The 19,353-nt window shown below is 51.7% G+C and overlaps 1 protein-coding gene across 1 annotated transcript; it reads left to right on the top strand.

The window, feature by feature from the left end:
• The first annotated feature begins 3,319 nt into the window (after positions 1-3,319).
• LOC144936923 (GTP-binding protein GEM-like) lies at positions 3,320-15,861 on the top strand. The gene is made up of 5 exons (XM_078864159.1): positions 3,320-3,731; positions 8,559-9,052; positions 9,415-9,494; positions 11,141-11,345; positions 12,212-15,861. Exons 2-5 carry the CDS (start codon positions 8,560-8,562, stop codon positions 12,667-12,669), a joined length of 1,236 nt encoding a protein of 411 aa, XP_078720285.1. The 5' UTR covers positions 3,320-3,731; position 8,559; the 3' UTR covers positions 12,670-15,861.
• The last annotated feature ends 3,492 nt before the right edge of the window (positions 15,862-19,353 follow it).

The raw sequence follows: 19,353 nt of genomic DNA, 5'->3' as shown, positions 1-19,353 counted from the left end.
CCGTGAGCGGGAATCAAACTCGGCTCGCCGGGCGGGTTCGTAGTGCGCTAACCGCTACACCACCGCTCCCCATAGGCGCATGGACACACACGACTCTCCTTCTTCCTTCCAGGTCGTATGGAGGCCCCTGGATTTGTGGGCTACACGCAGGAGAGTTCCCCGTCTATTTCTGTCGCAGGCAAGCTGCTGGTATTGCATCCATGTCACCACCGCTCCTCTTCTTTCAAATGCCAACCGAACGACAGCTTATATAATAGTAGTGGCTACTTGCAACGTGCACAGTATTCGCTCACTCTTGAACCGAGGAAACGACTCAGGGGAGGAGGAGGAGGGGCCACATGCGAGCATGAAGGCAGCCACGCCAGTGGGCTGCCACCAACAATTGTCCAACGCTCTGCAGTCCTCTATATATCAAGGTGTTTTTGGCCGACACCTTCAGTGCTCCTCTTCAGTCGACGCCGTCTGTCTCTGTTGCCTTGGTGTTATCATTGCTTTTGCTAGAAGGCTCTTTTAGATGGCCTTGCTTATGTAACCTCCCGATACCACAGCACCGGTGGTCTCCGTTCCCCAGTGCTTCGTATAATAGCGCATTCCGTTTTCCAATTCTTCCCTGAGGAATTCATTCCTCATTCCACACAATGGCGTTGCCGGCAAATAGAAATCTTAAAATCCACACTCCCGTGGCACCGTCGCTCGCCTGAGTTGCGTGCAAATGCGTGCAAGACAATACACATTACTATTATGGAACAATCATGAACGTTGAACTTCTTTCGCACCGTATGTAGCCAACAGTGTTAATCGGAGGTGAGGGGGAAGGACAACAAACTAACACACAAAATGCAGTTCTCAAGAAATGAGTTTTCAATCTAGACGATTTAAAAGTGCAAAGCTCCAGTGGCTTCCTAATATTGGAAGGAAGAGCGTTCCAGACGGCCACAGAAACCCATCTGTCTTGATCGATGGCCAGCCAAAAGCTGCCGCTGCGAGGATGACCCGAGTTTACGTGATGGTTTATGATCCTTGACGAGATCAGCGAGGCAATTCACGTGTCCGCAAAATAGCACAAGGTTAAGGCAACGATAAATAGAACATCAAATAAAATCAGGCACCAATGAACACGTGAAAAAAACTGTTTCACCTTCACCATCAGTAGCAGCAGGAGCAGCAGCAGCCATGATCTGTCCACTGCTGAGTGAAACCCTCACCACGCCATTGTCATCTCTCGCAGGTCCGCGATGGCAAGAATAATGCACGCGCACGCGAACCAACTTCGTCGTTTCAAATTAACCACGGCGCGTATGAGAAATGTTAATTACAAAACAGACTTTGAACGGCACGGAAATATCAGACGTGTTAGAGATTCGGTTACCTGTTAAGGTGATGGATATTTGATTGGTATTTAGATGTATATTTATTCTTCATTTATCACGCTATTGTTAATGTTTCGTAAAGGTCTTTGTACCGCAATTTGTCACGGAGTGTCTATTTTTACAACCGCGATGGCTGCTGGTGCATCGTAGTAGTAGTACATGGGCCTCTGCCGGCTCGTATCTCCACAAAAAAATAAAATGTTCGTTTTGCGAATCAGCCAAGGAGCTGTTAGGTCAATATTATCCAGCAGAAGCACGTGTTTAAAAAGAAACAGCGCTGCACCAGTTTCGACCTGGGTCTCATCAGCACACCCAGGCTTGCTAAACAAACACTGCTGGGATGTCAGATAGTATTGACCCCCCTCCCCCTTTCCCGTGCCCAGCTCATTGTGGAAAAACAGCAAATGTGATATAATATGTTTATAAACTCATTCTACATCGGTTGTTTTTGTCTATAATCTTTTCTGTAGAATCCACTGCTGTATGATTGCACCACACCCCACGCACCCCCCCCCCCAAGCACGTGTGGGTCGTGCGGACTCTTTGACCATACTTCACCACGCTGATCAGCGCCGTTTGGTGAAGCCTGGGAGCATAGACGGGGGGGGGGTATATAAGTACGGGACAACAGCGGATGTGGCTACACTGCTGCCCATAGCGTATCCCCCCCACTTGCCCTATGACACGCTGTGTGTAAAACGAAGCTATCTTTTTATTCGACCAGGTGAGGCCCACTGGGCTACACAGCTCTTTTTCAGAAGCGATCTGGCCATCACAAATGATAGCTCAACGAAGTGGGCTTATCACGTGAAGATGTACAGCAGTCGAAATATCCTGAGGGCGGGTTGTTGATTCTAAATGCGGAGGGAAACACCGGAGGACCCGGAGAATAAGAAGCGCATCTGAGAGCGCGCGATGCGGTGAACTTGTTGGTAAGTGCAACGTGCCGACCATCATCACCGCCACAGCAGCAGCATAATCCCGTATTAAAATTATACACGCAGAAATCACTGCTCATCAATTACAACCCTAATGATCATCACCAAGCGTTGTCAATAATAATATTGGAAAATAATCTCACCTGGAGGGTCCCTTGCCTATAAATCTGACAGTTCACAGACCATTGGAATACAATAAAGCAAGCCTGACTCTGCTTGATGAGGCAATGAAAATCGAACAAAATAGAACCAATGCTGCAGAAATCAAGCACTCAGAGGAGTGCGTTTGGCAGATGAGATGTGCAATGATTATTTTTTGGATGTGAATGGACAGCTCTGGAGAGTAAGGCATGAGTGTTGTCTGCTAATGTACTCATGGCACACAAAGTGCTCGCCACACATGAACCACAATACCCTTGTTGATCTCGAGCAGCATAAAGCATCGCGCCAACTCCGATCATCCTCGTAGCAGCGGCGGCTCTTGGCTCACCATCGAACAAAGGCGGCGGTCACCGCAGCGCGTGGCGCTTTCAGATGCACTTCTGCGGCCGTCTGCAACGCTCTTCCTCCCGATATGACAACAGCTTTTTGTGTTTAAGTTCGTCGTCCTTGACCCCCCCCCCGCACCTCCGATTAGCACGGGGTCAGCGGCTACGTACGGTGCGAAAGAAGCTCAACGTACACACGCACAAAGGAGTATCGTCAATTCAGGCCACCTATCGACTATATCCGACTGCAGACCACGTGTAGCGAAGGGTACAGGAGCGTGCGGCCCCGTGCCTGGCTCTTGTCGACACACGGGGTGGGAGCAGGGGAGGCGGGAGGAGGCGGGGTGCGGCTGTGTCGCTCCGCCTCACGGTGGAGTGGGGTGGTGGTGGGGGGGTGATAGCCACTACGGGGGGAACCCTCGTCGCGCATCGTGACGCATGGAACAGCAGGCTCGGGTCTCCCCCCCCACCCCCCAATCCTCTCCATAAATAGCCGCCCGCGCACTTGCGGCGACTCACACAGCATCATTCAGCTCACGGGCACCGGGGAAGCTCATCCTGCTTGGCCGTTCTACACGGACTCAGCCAGCCACATAAGCAGGGATCGTCAGTGAAGTCGAGAGACAGGCGGCTTGGTCAGACAGCCGGTCAGATAAACAACTGGTCAGACAGCCGGTCAGATAAACAACTTGTCAGACAGCCTGTCGATCAGCTGGTCAGACAGCCAGCCACGCGATCAGCCAGCTACTTAGACAGACAGACAACCGGTCAGACAGACAGCCAGTCAGCGGACGTCTCATCCATCCCCACGGTGTTCTTACCACGTGTGCATGCGTGCTGCTGCTGCTGCTGGTGGCTGCTGATCGTGGCTCGCGCGACGGCGAAACTCATCGTCTGCAAGGTCGTCTACGTCAGCTCGCCTCCTACGTCAGCAGGTACGTGCAGAGCGCTTCTCTCTGGCTATGCACGTCGAGGGACACGGGGTCTGGGTCGGCTAGAGCAGTGGCGAATGTACCCCCGGCCACACGAGTTGGATTCCCGGCCACGGTTAACATCAGGTAGGGGATTGACTTCTGACATGGGTCATGGGTATCCCACCCTGCACCAACCCTGCACTTGACCGGTGTGGTGAAGTGTGGAGCTAACAACGCCAATGGCACGGCGCGGGGAGGACTCCGTAGTACGTTTCTGTACGTTCGTGTTACATCATTTTACAAGACAAAGATCCCCCGTGCAGCCTTAACATACTTTTGGGGTAAGTGCTGTTAGCGAGCACCTATGAAAACGGGCACGGCACACGAAGCGGTGGGTGGCCGGCACCACGCCCGGCCGCCTTTGTCTCCCGAGTGGCGATGTTCACACATTGCACCAGCTACTCAATTGAGGCTGAGTCGACCTAGGGGATACCCAGGACCGGTTCAGATAGTCGTGAGTGGGAATCGAACCCAGGTCACCAGGTTCGTAGCACAGCAGCGCGATAATCGCTGCACACGACCGCTCCCCCGTACATCATTGTACAAAGACACACACACGCGTGTTAGCTTGATTTCCAAGCACTGCTGCTCCTGACATAGACTGCGCCTTTGAGAGGCGAGCATTGCGCTGATGCTCAAGAGGCAGTCGTGTGATGGGCATCACAACAATGTGTGCGATGCACGCAGAGGGACGTGTCTGTACCAACGCGTTAACTGTGACTTCGGCTTCGCGCACATCATAATTTCACCGACTTTGCAACTGCAGTATGATGGTTTGATGTCTCTTATTCACACCGCAAGGCCATAACCGCCGCGTGTTAAATGTAGGCTAACAGGATACCAAATATAGCTCGCTTACTGAATGCTCAAATAAGCTGCGTTTGTAACGCTTAATGCAATGATATAAACTGAAGCTATCCCGTTATTATGCAAATGCATCAGCAGATTTATACGCGCGAACAGCACACGAACTGCTCGTATGTGCTGCGATTGTGTTTCACGGTTAAACCCGCACCAGTAACCGCCTCCAGTCGGTAGAAAACAATGCGAACAGCACTACTTAGTAGGAAGCAGTTGCCACGATGCAGACATTGACACCCCGGGCCACACGATTGTGGAATGTCCGGCACGTGCGAAACAGCGATGTGTCATGTGTTAAACTTTTAATGAGTTTATTGTATATATGTATATTTGTATTATTGGTTCTTTCGGTAAAGTCACGTAGAAGGGAAATAATAAAATAATATAAATATAAAACAATAAAAATTCTCACGACGTTTCGACTGCAACACAAGCAATCATCATCAGGTGTGAAATCCACAGCAATACAATTTTATAACATTTTGATGATTGCTTGTGTTGCAGTCGAAACGTCGTGGGAATTTTATTGTTCTATATTTATATTATTTTGTTATTTCCCTTCTACATGCCTTTACCGAAAGAACCAAGAATATGAATCCCTGCAGTCACGAAAGCTTTAAATCAAAAATGTATATTTGTGTTCCTTAGAAAGTGCTTGCGAGTCTCCCTGCCTTTCTCTGCCAATCCGTGTGGGATAGTCCGGTGCAACATCTCGGCAGGGTTGGGAAAAGGGGGGTGGGTGGGAGAAGGCCCTTCCCCACTCCTTTGTGGGTCGTAGTGGGAGGGGAGGGGGGGTGGTGGTAATTTTTACCATCCCCGTTGTGGCCACCACGCTGCTCAGTTGCGGCGGCTTGCGGCGGTCAAATAAACCCTCGGAGCGCCCCGCCCGCAGCTCGCGTTACACACGGACGCACCGCACCAGCGCACGTGCGACACAGCGGCTCTGGGTGTGTTTTTTTGACAGCAGCCGTCAACTCGGGACGCGGGATTCACGGCTCTCGGCACCGTTGACACGAGCCGTGCCGTGCTGTCTCACATTTAGTTTGTTATATATATCAAGTCAGGCACGAAACACGAAACCCGACGCCTGCCACGGGCTAAAGGGAACCAAACCCCTCGTGTTCCTTCCCGCCTGCCCGGGGCTCGGTGTGTCTCGCTAAGCCCCCCCTCCTCCCTCCCCCTCCCCCCCACGTGGCAGTAGAGGAGGGCTGAACGATTAATCGATTTGAAATCGAAATCGCAATTTGAAACTATGCGATTAGCAAATCGCAAAGGCTGCGATTTTTTGCGATTTGAAAAGTCATGTTACTTTTTTATTGGAATTGTTTTATTATTATAACTTTATTTATTTTACTTAACAATTGTTCTATGTTTGATTGTTCTATTTAAATTAAACCATTGTAATAAATACATGTTGGAAGCAATGAATATATTTTAAGTTCTCATCCTTGCATTAAAATATATATACAGCAGTTCATATTTTGATGGTATCATGTGGTAATGCTCCACCACATGTTTTAAATCTATTACACAGTGAATATTCAAATGAAGCTTGACTTTGAAAAATATTATTGTTGGTGCCCTCCCCCCGACCCCGCGGGGCGCGGTTATTTTTGTGACGTCGTGACGCGTGTGCAAGCCGGGGTCACGTGCTCTGCTGCCCGGGCTGTCGTATGCCCGCAATGTGCACGTGGTCGATGCTACTGCTGGATGAGGATCTGTCCCCAACGCCGCCGTGGGGGCTGGGGTTATTTGAGCGTATTTCACCACGCTCGTTCGTGCAAGAGATGGTGAAGACGTGGAACATAGAGCATACTACAGTACAATGCAACAGTGGTTGACGATGTTGCACCGCAGTAGCCCACAACACCTTGATTTATGAGTCGTCAATCGCGTGGTAACGACATTATCAGCTCAGAGGGTTACGGTAATTGGTCGAGTGGGGCCCCCAATATTGTAGAAAACGTATCTCACGGCGATTTGAAGCTTTCGTGACTGCAGGAATCCACACTCTTTGGTTCTTTCGGTAAAGTCACGTGGGTATAAAATCAAATAAATCACGACGTTTCGGGCGCAACACAAGCGTCCTTCATCAGGTGGGAAAGCGTGGCCTGCTGCTGAGGCAGACTGTTCAGCAGCAGGCCATGCTTTCCCACCTGATGACGGACGCTTGTGTTACCCATGTGACTTTACCGAAAGAACCAACGAGAACATCTCACGGTGGTTGTCAAGGGGGCCCCATCTCGTAGCTTTGGCCACCAGGCGGGGGCAGTGGGGGGGGGGGTGGGGGGGGGGCAAGGCACTCCACTGCCCCCATGCTCGGCACGCCACGGCTGGTCGGGCATCCTCGCCGCTCTCCAAGCGCAACCCAACTTTGCTTAGCTTCTGAGAGCTGACGAGAGGGGTAGGGGCCCCCTTCCGAGCGATTTGGTCAATGGGAAGTTGGGAATTACTTGGGTTGTGGCGGGAAGAAGGGGTGGGGGGGCGAGTAGAGAGAAACGGATATATAAATGCGAGTAGAATTGCTGTATACCAGGATAGCAGGAATAGGAAAGAGGAGATTGAATAGTATAGGGGAAATATTTAAAAGCAAAGATTGCGGAGGGCAGGATACAGAGAAAATATTTTATGATAGAACAGGATTATAGTATACAAGAACGGATAGAATAAGTAGGAGATAATTTGATGTGAATCATAGGATTGACAGGTAATAAAATGGGATATAACATCATTAAACTTTTACAAAATGTGGTCAATTGCTGTATGGATGGAGTGGTGGTGGCATAGCGGTGAGGTGAGCGCACTGAGCCCCATGAGCCCAGCAACCTGCCTGGGTTCCTCGCGGTTTGGTCACAGGCAATGAACATGGGACGCAATACAAGGTCAACGAGCACGCGATGCGACGTGCAATCGACTAGTCGCCGTAACAGCGTAGCAGAGTGACTGGGCATCGGGGAAACATCACGGGATGTTGCGGGCGAGAACAACAGGGCAACGCAGCGAATAGATATGATTATCCATTTGTCTCACAACGATCAGAAATTTCACTCGGACTAAAAGGCTAAGCCGTGCGTACGGGCTTGCGTCATTGCACTCTTGAGCCGCCTGATATTTTGCGGGCACAATGCGCGCGCTGCGCGGAAACACGACACCGGCCTGTGCTCCAACCTCGCGGGGATTTTTTTCTTTTATAATTTCTTTTTAAAACAAAAAACAATCTCGCGTCGTTCGTGAGCATTATAAGAAAACGGCGACGCACGCAGCCGCAGAGACGTTGACGTAATGGAACCTGATGTAATCTGACTTGGGTAATGAGCTCGCCAAAAGTGCAATTGGGTTTCTCCACTGGGGGTGGAGGTGGGGTGAAAGGCGCGCCGCGTGTTACGTGCGCTGCCACCTTTGAATTAAAGTCAGACGCTGCTGGCCAAGGAACGAGGGGCCGTTGAGGCTTCACAAACTTCCCCAGCGGGGGAGATTGTCGCCTGATGTTAATGTGTGGGGCACCGTGGGCTGCTATGACTGCCGGCTGTGAACAGCCCAGGGCGGTTTTGTCGGGCAGCGTAGCAGAACCTGTTGGTTGAACCGGCTCAAGGTCACGAGTTTAAATGCACAAAGTCAGCTCAAGCCCCTTATCCTCGTCATCATCGTGGTGATCATCATCACCACCGGATATCAGCGTTTGCCATCGTCGCCTACTGTCATCAAAATCAGTGACATCCATCATCACACTTTTCATTGTAATTGTCATTACCATTAACATCTGCCGAACTTTGCACCTTTCATCGGCAGCAGCAGCAGCAGTATCAACATCATCAGTGACGGTGCAATCTGCCGCAGCATCAGCAACAACAGCAGCAGCAGCACCATAATCAGTCTCGTCATCATCGGTTGGTGTTGTGACCGCTCGAACGTTGCGCTCCCCACCAGGATGACGCTCAACGTGGCCGAGCGCGCTCTGACGCCGAAGAGCGCCAGCGGTCCGCAGCTGCCCCTGCGCCACGCGGCCCCCACAGCCACCGCCCCCGGCGCCCGCCTCGACATGCCGCCGCGGCGGCTGCGTCCGGCGCAGGGCACCGGCATGCGGCCCCGGGCTCGGCGCGCCGTCGCCGGAGGTGCCGGAGGAGTTGGAGCGCGAGCGCCAGCGGGCGCGGGCGGCGATAGCGGCGCCCAGCGGCCCAGGTGGTCGACCGATTCGGCCGACTCGCTGCTGTCCAACTCATCGGGGGCGAGCGAGCGCAGCGCCAGCCCCGAGCTCGCCGTGGCCCCGTGTCGCCTCGCCCGCCAGTTCCAGCCGCCGCCGCCGCCGCCACCGCCGCATTCGCCCTCTTACAGGGCCATGCTGCTGGGCGAGCCGGGCGTCGGCAAGTCCACCCTGGCTCGCATCTTCGGTGGCGTCGAGGATGACTACGATGCCGATTTCGGTGAGCCTCAACCTCTTCTCGATTGCCCCTCCTCTTCCCAATGACAAGCCTTCGCTCCTCCACTCCTTCCCATCCTCTACCCTGTAGTGATCCCTAAGTACCCCTCTATCGCGGTCACTCATTGCTCAATCCTTGCAGCACGCCCCTGCCATCCCAAATCATTCAATTCTGTGTCACCCGTCGTGTAAGCCGTGTCGTGCGCCTTGAGTGAAGGTGTTCGATATAAATGCAGCGTTTGATGAGATCAGAAGGGGACAGTGCTCGTGGCGCTCACGAAACGAGCGGACGTGCTGCTTAAGCGCGATGCCCCTCGGGGTTTGCGTGGGCTCGTTAACGCGTTCCTCGTCTCTCTCCCCCGCCAGCCGCGGAGGACTGCTACCAGCGCAGCGTGGTGGTCGACGGCGAGGAGACCACGCTCGCCCTGCTCGAGTTCTGTGGCCAGGTGAGAGAGAGGAGCGTTCGAGGCAGTGTCTTCAGCCCCCGTGTAGCCTTAGCAGACTTGTGGGGCAAGTGCTGTTAGCGAGCACCTATGAAGGTCGCCACGGCACACGAGGGGGTGGGTGGTCAGCAACACGCCCGGTCGCCTTTGTCTCACCCAGTAGCGATGTTTACACAGCGTGCCAGGCATTGATTTGAGGCTGAGTCGACCCGAGGGAGACTCAGGATCGGTTCAGGTACAGTATTTGCATCGATGTTGGCCATGGGCGGGAATCGAACTCGGGTCATCAGGTTCACAGCGCTGTGCGCTAACCGCTAGGCCACCGTTCCGCACACGCGAAGACGGCGCTGCACGTGGACAATCACACACGGCCCCATTGCGCACGCCGCTCAACCCAACGCCACACATGTGGTACCATTTAGCGTCGCAGCGTTCCTATTTTTGGAGCGACGTTGTTGTTCTGGGTTTTTTTTTTCCACTGCACGTGTGTGTGTGTGTTTAAAACGGCCTATTGTTCCGCTACAGGCGCGGTTAAACGTAGTGATTTTTTGTCAACGGACGGCTGTGTGTGTGTGGTCGTTTCGCAAAAAAAATCGACGCTTTTGTGCGTCATTGCCCAATTGGCTGTTGTTACATCGCAACAGTGGGGTATTGTTTTTGCTTTCACAAGTCCTCTTGTTCTAATGAGAAAGTGGCATTCATCTCTGTTGGTGGCCCTGAGCCGGCATTGGACATTCCAGAGTCGTATCCGTACGAAGACAACTGATAATTTTCCACAAAGTGGTGCTAATTTTATCTAACAGGGTACTCATTTGAGTTTTGTTTATCTATAAAGAGGAGTCAATTTCCAAAGCAATCAGGCTACTCCTCGACACAGCATCAACGTCAGCACCGCCTTGTGACGAAAATACAATCATAGCGGGCTGAAGTTTCGGGCAAAAGGTTATTCTTGGTTCTTTCGGTAAAGTCACGTAGAATGGGAAATGATAAAATAATAAAAATAAAACAACACAATTACATTCTCACGACGTTTCGGCCACAACGCAAGCAGCCGTCCTCAGGTGAAGAAACAGAGCTGTCGGAAAGACAGCGTCTGTTTCTTCACTTGTATTATATGTAATTTTTATTATTTTATTATTTCCCTTCTACGTGACTTTACCGAAAGAACCAAGAATATGAATCCCTGCAGTCACGAAAGCTTTAAATCGAAACAAAAGGTTATTCTCAACATACAGTTGGAAATCACACCTCACACCGCAGGTCTGCGAAGTTGCAGACATTTGACAAATGCACAGGTTTTGATATGACACCTGAGACGTTTTCCCACTGGAGTGCGCATCGAGTATCCAACAGACCAATAGAAAAAAAAGTGCCACTGCCCAAAACGTCAGCCTATTTATCATGACACGCACCGTGAGAGAGTGTCCATGATGACTCTGGTGAACTTTTGTGGGTTTATCCCTCCCCACCACCGAGACAAAAAAATAACCCTCGCAAATTGTCCACGCTATTGTTCCGTGGCCAAGCCAGCGGTGATGACGAGGCATGGCGAGACAGGCGTTTTCAGCCAGCGCCTCTTCGGGTGTGCGGACGAGGGTTCTTTGTTGACGAAGCGTCACCTCCGCGTTTGTCTCGGTGTGGGGCGGCAGGCGGGCGAGGAGTGGCTGGACGAGGAGTTGGCCCGCGCCGGAGACGCCTACATCATCGTGTACTCCATCGCGGAGCGCGCGAGCTTCGAGCGCGCGGCCGAGATGCGCATCCAGGTGCGCAAGGCGCGGCAGGCGGACGACGTCCCCATCATCCTCGTGGGCAACAAGAGCGACCTCGTCCGCTCACGGGAGGTCAGCGTGGATGGTGAGGGCCGATCCCCGCGACGCCAAACGCCCGCCCGCACGCCCGCACTCGTGCCCGCTAACAAAGACAAAGACCCCCCGTAGAGCCTTAGCAGACTGTTTGGGGCAATTGCTGTTAGAAAGTAGCACCTATGAAGGCCGGCACCGAGGGGGTGGGTGGCAAGCACCACGCCCGGCCACCTTTGTCTCCCCGGTGGTAATATTTACGCATCGCACAGGGTATTCATTTGAGGCTGAGTCGACATAGGGGAGGCCCAAGAGAGATCGTCACTTGGTGTTGGTCGTGAGCTAGAATCCAACTCGGGTCGCCGGCTTCGTAGCGCAGCGAGGTAACCGCTACACTACCGCTCCCCACACGCGCACATAGAGACAACGGTCCCCCCGTATAGCCTTGAACAGACTGTTGGAGACAGTACCTATGAGGGCCGGCATTGCACTAGAAGGAGTGTGTGAAATCTACGTTTCTCAGACGGTGCCAGGGAACAACCTCCATTAACCTCTCACGAAGTGACACTCATGTTATTTGATACCAGATTGATGGTTATCATCCTAGGCCAGTTGCAAGTTGAATGCCCTGACCGCAGCGCCACCTGGGCAGATAATGTAATCCAGGTTTCCTCATTGTATCGGGTCGTAGAGGCATTCCCAAAAAGAGGGCGCACGAGACAGCTGCTTGCCGAGTAGCGCATAAAGTATACAAACAGTGTTGACCCACATCTGACCGCATAGCCGCGTTCGAGTGAATTCAAAATCGGTGAACCGCATACACAGCGCGAAATTGCACAAAGCGACCCGCGCGTACAGCGAAGGAAGCCTCTCTACGGGGCAATCTCTCCCTGGCCGCTCACCGCCGCTCTCCCTCCACAGAGGGCCGCGCGTGCGCCGCCGTCTTCGACTGCAAATTCATCGAGACGTCGGCGGCGCTGCAGCACAACGTGCGCGAGCTCTACCACGGCGTCGTGCGCCAGCTGCGCCTGCGGCGCCGGCGCGGCGACCTGGAGCGCGAGCGCTGGGACGAAGCCGGCCGCCTCCTCCACCCATCCGGCCTCGCCTCCTCCTGCGCCTCCTCCGCCTCCGCCTCCTCCTCCTCCTCGTCGTCGTCGTCGTCTTCGGCGGAGTCCGCGCCGTCCTCGGCCGGCGCCGTCTCGTCCTCCGCCTGCCCGCGCCACCACCCCTCCTGCCACCACCACCGCTACGCGCGGCGCAAGGAGAGCCTCACGAAGCGCGCGTGGCGCATCCTCAGCCGCTTCATGGTGGCGCGCGGCGCCGGGAGGCTGGCCTTCCGCGTCAAGTCCAAGTCGTGCCACGACCTCTCCGTGCTGTGAGCGAGGCGGCGGTGGATGCGCCCGACCGGCCTTTCCGGGCTGGAGGGCAGCTCGTCCGGACAATCGTAAACGCGGGGGAGGGTGCTGCGTAGGAAGCCACGAGGCTCGGTGGTCGGGGGGGGGGAGAGTCTCGGTGCCCTCGCTTGAACTTGTGAACGGACAGACAAACCTCGCGCGGAACCTCCTGCTTCGGCCACGGCCGCGTTACGAGATGCGCCGGCTCATTTCTCTCGCTCCCTCCCTTCATCCCTCACCCCCCCTCCCCCCTCCCCATGCCTTCTGCCACACAAATATCCGTCTCTGTCATTGTTGTGACAGCGCAATGGATGAAAAACTACAAGAGTTTTTAAAAAATGTGATTCTGATCGGTGTCCCGAAGCGCAGCCCGTTGGGTTTCGAGCGACTGCGTCGCGCTCACCTCAGCGTGCTGCGCCGTGGCAAAGGTACGGCGTCGCCTAACAAGTCGGGGGCAATTGATTTGCCTCGCTCATCAGCCAGGCACGTAAAACCATTACTGCATCAGGTATGCAATCTGGCTGTACGGCCCAGTTACATTTCAATTGCACCCAACGTGTGACAACGGACGGAATGTCGCAGCCTTTTTTGTAAACGCTCGGGTTGTTTGAGCCACGCGCGTGCACGGACTTGTGCAAGTTCAACCTCACCCCTCCTGCCGCAAAATTGACAATTTACGAGGATTCGCCGGCACTTCTCAGATCGCTCAACTTCACAGCGGAATCAGTCGAAGGGGCACCCCCAGCGGCAGCTGCCCCTGGCGGCACAAAGCGACTCGGCAGTCGGCCTGCAGAACGGGCATCAGTCTGCCAGTGCCAGTCGGAGGGGTGGGGGCGATGTCTTGCTATGGATCATCACGATTGAGTCATTTGCGTGTCGTTTTCAAATTTGGACACGCAATGGCCTACTCTCGCGAACGGCGTCAGGGGATTTCGAACGTTCACTGTGAAGCAGATGGCGCTTAGTGCTGCTACGGTTGTTGCACACCGCAGCGATAACCAGGGCGGCCGCTGGATTTCGAACCGTGAGCCTCTGCAACAAGCGGCGATTGGGAGTGCTTGTCTCATGATTAGAGCGTCATGAATTAGAATGCCGGTTGGGGTGTTTTGCTACCCCCGTCATCCCCCTGGGATCAACACAATTAGTACCGGGTTTGTGTAAATAGTGATTGTTTCAATGGTTAGACTGACCCCCACCATGGCAATGTGAAACTTCCATTAATGGGCTCAGGCCATCAGTAGATATCAGTACTGACCAAAATCGCATTTTGTGCAGGAGGGGGGTGGGGGGGAGAGACACCTCGGCTTGGCTAGAAAAGAACAAAATTCGAATTTATTGTCACTCATTGTTATGATGTTCAATTAAAACTTCCGGAGGGCATTTCCTGCAGGATGACAGTGAGTGGCTTTAGACAACGTTGTCAGTCATCCACAGCTTCCAAAATCATACTTTACATTTTACAAAATGTATATTTCAGAAAGCCGCTTTCAATCGGTGCTGTCATTTTTCAGCAGCGAGTGCTTGAAAGACAGAGGTCTGTGCGAAGAGGTTAACACTCTTTTTTGACACCTCTACCAGAATGTGTTTTAACCGACCTGCGTTTCAGCCGCCACCTCTGTGTCTTGCATCCTGGATATGGCCACCACTGGCTGACGGCGGAGTGGCTCCCTCTCGCTTGCTCCTGCTGGAGAATTATGAGCAGACGTATTGAGGTCACACGTAATTTATGGTATTCCTGGGGCACCCCCCCCCCCCTCTCTCTCTCTCCAGTCTCATACGAAGTGGCTCTTTCTCCCTACGGACAAGGATTACCATGACAAATGGGCATTTTGTTCACAAAAGCGCCGTTTCTTTCAGCATCACGATGCACTTAATATTCGCACAGCGTCAAACCAAAACACAATTCGTATTTCGAGTGTTTTCCCTGCTCAATCGAGACGAGACCCATCTGTGTCCCGCGGCCTTGAATCAGCAGTGGGATGTCCACATTAATTTGGGAGGGGGCCAGTCTCTCCATGGGACATGCAATTAATTTCAAGTGGCACTCTTCTATCCTGGAGTTAACCCCGAGACGGGATTTGAATTCCTAAACCGTCTAAATGTGAGTCAAGCAGCCTAACCCGGTGCCACCTGGTCAGATGAACCCATACACTTCACCATCGATACACTTTAGTTACATTAAAAAAAAAGTTTTCTGCTTACGTTTCAGATAATGTTTTTTTGTTAGTTCCATCTCATCAGCATGCCGCACAAACACGTAACAGTGAGAGTGACGTGTCATTTCACTTTACTCATTACAAAAGTGACGCCCGACTCTCTGGCTAAGCGACAGTTTCTCACCTTGGCTTGACCGACGCCAAAACGAAGAGCCACAGCGCTACTGCTGCTAAAACTAAACTAAGCAATTTTAATTTTACTAGGTAATGCCCTCGGAACGATATAGCTCTTTTCAGAAGCCACCTGGCCACAGACGATAGCTCAACGAAGCGGCTTCACGCGTGGAAATATATAGCAGCCAAATCCTCTAAACGCGTGTTTCTAAATCGGGAGGGGAAAAACCGGAGGGCCCGGAGAAAAGGCCACGCGACTTACGGGGAGAACATGCAAACTCCAAATATACAGGCTTCAGGGTCGGGATTGGGATCGGGATCGAACCCAGGACCTCCTGTATACCAGGCGAGGTAGTTAACATCTCGCCACGGCGCTGCTGCTGCTGCTGCCGCTGCGGCTAAATATGCAACGGTGCGACGAGCGGGGTAGCCACTCCGCGTCACCGCGAACGATATCTCCTTTCTGTGTGGCTGTGCCGCTATGGATATGGCGCGTTAATAATTGATCGGCAGACACGTATGAATGGTCGCAATGAAAACACAACATTCGATACGCCCCTGAGAGTGTTGCGGGTTTATGCATCGTGTGCAGGGTTGAAACCGATTGCCTTATTGCAGTACATGTACATAGTGTACACACACACACATCTACATGCTTTAAAAGTTAGATTTTATATTTAACTGTATGAGCAAATATTCCTCAAGAGTTTTCTAAGAGTTGTAGGTTCTGATCCGCCGCTTATACCTATGCTGTGTGTGTGTGTGAACACCTCACGATATCTTGATTGTGCAGAGGTCCGTTGGATTGTTTTTTCTCCAATTGGAAATAAACCGTTTTATAAGCGTGCTTTGAGTGCGGTGTTTATCCTTTGTGTATTTACACAAATGTATCTTGATCGCGAAACTATTATGATACAGGCTTTTGGGTTAGATCACGTAAATATAAATGTGCCGTTAAACCCGTCACCACCTGACACAGCCAATTAGTAAGGTTTGTCACGTGAACAGAACATTCCAATTCGTTACTAGTACAGCACACCGGTGTGTTGAAGAATCCACCTGGCCACAAATGATAGCTCAACGAAGTGGTTTATCACGTGGAGATTTATAGCAGCCAAATACTCTAAATGCATGTGTCTAGATGTGGAGCAAAAAACTGGAGGACTCGGAGAAAAATCCACACGACCACGAGGAGAACATGCAAACTCCAAATATACAGGTATCAGGGTTTGGATTGAAGCCATGGAATGTGAGTCAAAGGTTATTTTTGTTTCACTCCAGGCCATCCATTCAGTATAAATCAAAATAAGCTCGACAAGTAAAATATGCAGCGGACAAGTCAATGCATTTTAATAGCACGATATTCCTTTACCAGTCCGTTAAACACCTCAATCGAGACCCAAACACCACAACTCTTGGCTTAGACATTCCTTAAATACACTGGTGTAGCCATCACCCGCTTCAGAACATCAACAGGCTGATGCACATAAATGGGAACAAAGAAAACAGTGCAATTGTGGCCTTGTGGTCCGTATAGTAATCCACTATATTCTGTGCTCTTTCAACGGCGGAAGAGCAAAACTACACCAACTCTCTCCCGAAGAAGCCCTCTCGTGGCTAGCAGACACTGGCATTTAGCTCCTGAATGTATTGCCATCATGCACAAAAACCAGTCTGTGGAATTGCTTAACCCCTGTGCCACTGTTCCACCTCTTATAAATACAGCCTGGGTGTATTCCTGTTAACTGTTACATAATTAGAGTGTAACCTTTCATCGAGAGTCAAAACGGCTCCACAAAAGAGCGTGAGACGCCGGTCATCTATTTGAGGCGAGCCGTATCCAGGGGTGGGAATTCCACGTTGTTGTGCCAGGGGCAAGTTTGTTTGTGGAATTTCAGGCAGGGGCCAGGCTTGGGCAAGGACATAGGCCCACTTTTGACCTAGGAAATCGGAAAGCACACACTTATCGCAAAAACAACAAATTAACAATTTTAAATAAGATATAACAAATATACAATAAGAATTGAAATATCATATTTAAAGACTTACAACCTTATCGACTCACATACTGTCTGGTAAGACTATCTTTACTTCCCGCAGAGTGGTACCCAGTGGTGATGACGCTCGCGACAGTAAACGAATATCGCTGTGACTTTACTTTGAAGTTTAATTCTCATTCCAAGTTGACTTTATTATTATTATTCTCAGTTGCGTGAGCGTCCAATAACATTGAAAGTGTTCTATTTATGTCAGGCGTAGTACATGCAGGCCCTGATGTCAATCCACTACTTGGACAAAGGGCTGTCCTCTACGCTGTCGGTCATGGGGTTTGTTTGACCATACTTCACCACAGCGGTCAGCATAGGTTGGAGGGGGGAGGGGGCAGTGGGGGATTGTAACCAAGACCGGTAATTGAACTCAGCTCACCAATATATTATTTTATTTAAAATTATTAGTTTATTTTATTATTTAACCAAATATTATTATGATATTTTTTTATCATATTATTTTATTATGTTTTATTTTTATTATTTTATTATTTCCCTTCTACGTGACTACCGAAAGAACCAAGAAGATCAGCTCACCAAGTTTATCTTGCTGTGCGCTAACTACAAGTTCATTATGAGCACCACTTTTAGATGAACCAAAAGTGGTTGTATGTTGAACTTCCTTCGCACCGTACGTAGCCAACCGTGCTAATTGCAGGTGCGGTTGTAACTACAGTATAGAGATATTGACCCCCCCACCCATAGGAATGTGGAATTTCCACCACTGGCTCACGGCCGCCAAACAGCGACGAGCCTCACCCCAAAGACGTTCTTGTTGAACGTCGGGACAACGCTCAGAACGTGGTACCCATTACAAGAAGCGAGCGGCTCGATGTTATTGTTACTGCGCGTCGAATGTGTTTTGCAGCACGGCATTCTGCAGTCTTGAGGGGGCAGGGGTGGACAAAGCGATATCGCTGAGGCCAAAAGCTTCATTAAGCCGCACACTTTCCATCTCTCCTGCTAATGGTTGCGCGTGACCCCGGACCCCCCCACCCCCAGCACCTCCCCAGCTCGCTCCGTCCTCTCCTCGCGGTGCCGCCAAGCACATCGAGAGCCGGCCCCAAACCCCAACCACAACATCACCACCACAACCTTGCACCATTTTTCCACGAGACCCCCCCCCCCGCGCTGTTCCAAAACAACCTCAATTATTAACACACCTTTTCACACCCCCCCTCTCTCTCTCAACTCTCCCCACCTCCCCTATCCAATGCACGTGCCCGTTGTTTTTTCTTTCTCTCCTCCTTTTTTTCCACTGGAAACTGCACGCGGGTGCTGATAGGGGACACCGCGACGATGATGTTGATGTGGAAACCCGATGGCGCGTGGCTTCGCTCCTCTTCGCCCCACGCGTAGTAAGTGGGCGGTCGCGTTGCCCGTTGGCCTGTGTCGCTCGACAATGGGACAGGGTCCATCACCTCACCTCACCCTCCCTCAACTCACCCTCTCGCCTCACCCCATCGTGTGTCACTCGGCTATGGAACAGGGGTCCCACCCTCCCTGACCCTCCCTCACCTCATCCTCACCTCACCCAAACCTGTCGACCCCTTATCAGTGCCCTACCTGATTACAGAACAATTCAGACCTTATTGGTCACCCCGTGCACCTTATACATCTCAACGTTCATCCTACAAAGTCTCATCGCAAGGGAAAAACACAAACAAATAGACACTTTCTTTTTGCCCGTATTGAAACGGCCGCACGCCGTATGGACTTGAAAACTCAATTTCCCAATATGGGATAAACCGTGTAGGTTTGCAGCTATGCCTCACCCCATCGTGTGTCGCTCGACAATGGAACAGGGGTCCCACCTCCCCTCACTCCCTCACCTCACTCTCGCCTCACCCCCTCGCCTCCACCGGCCTTTTAGTTTTCATCGGCTAACCGGACGCGAGCCGTACCGGACCTTGTTGTTTGGCTGTTGTTGTTCTTGATAAGTGCCCCAGCAAAGTTTGTTGCTTGTCCCACCGCACGGCTCCGTGGGTTTTAGATCTCTCCCTCCACTTCGTGACCCCCGTCCAACCGACCCTTCGTGTCATGGCTGCAGGAACGTTGCAACGAGTTCACATCCCAGTTGGGTGGTCGACTGAGCCATCATCACCACCACCACCATCGATCTGAGGTCGATCGACTCAATCCATTTTTGTGGGACATCAACAGCAGTCGTTCTGTGGACAAGACTGTCGTGGAAATGTGTAATTTTCACCGATAGCCGGAGTAAATGTCTATAAAGTAACTTGTGCTTTTAATGTATTTATTACATATCTGTTGATTTCGTAAGCCTTTTT

Source organism: Lampetra fluviatilis, chromosome 17 (assembly GCF_964198595.1).
Source record: "Lampetra fluviatilis chromosome 17, kcLamFluv1.1, whole genome shotgun sequence".
NCBI classification, from domain to species: Eukaryota; Metazoa; Chordata; class Hyperoartia; order Petromyzontiformes; family Petromyzontidae; genus Lampetra; species Lampetra fluviatilis.
Note: the sequence above shows the minus strand (reverse complement) of the source record. Positions and strands in the feature narration are given on the sequence as shown.

Coding starts and splice junctions, on each gene's coding strand:
- LOC144936923 (XM_078864159.1), top strand. CDS start 8,560: ATGACGCTCAACGTGGCCGAGCGCGCTCTGACGCCGAAGAGCGCCAGC. Junction 9,495..11,140: donor TGCTCGAGTTCTGTGGCCAG/GTGAGAGAGAGG, acceptor GTGGGGCGGCAG/GCGGGCGAGGAGTGGCTGGA. Junction 11,346..12,211: donor ACGGGAGGTCAGCGTGGATG/GTGAGGGCCGAT, acceptor CTCCCTCCACAG/AGGGCCGCGCGTGCGCCGCC.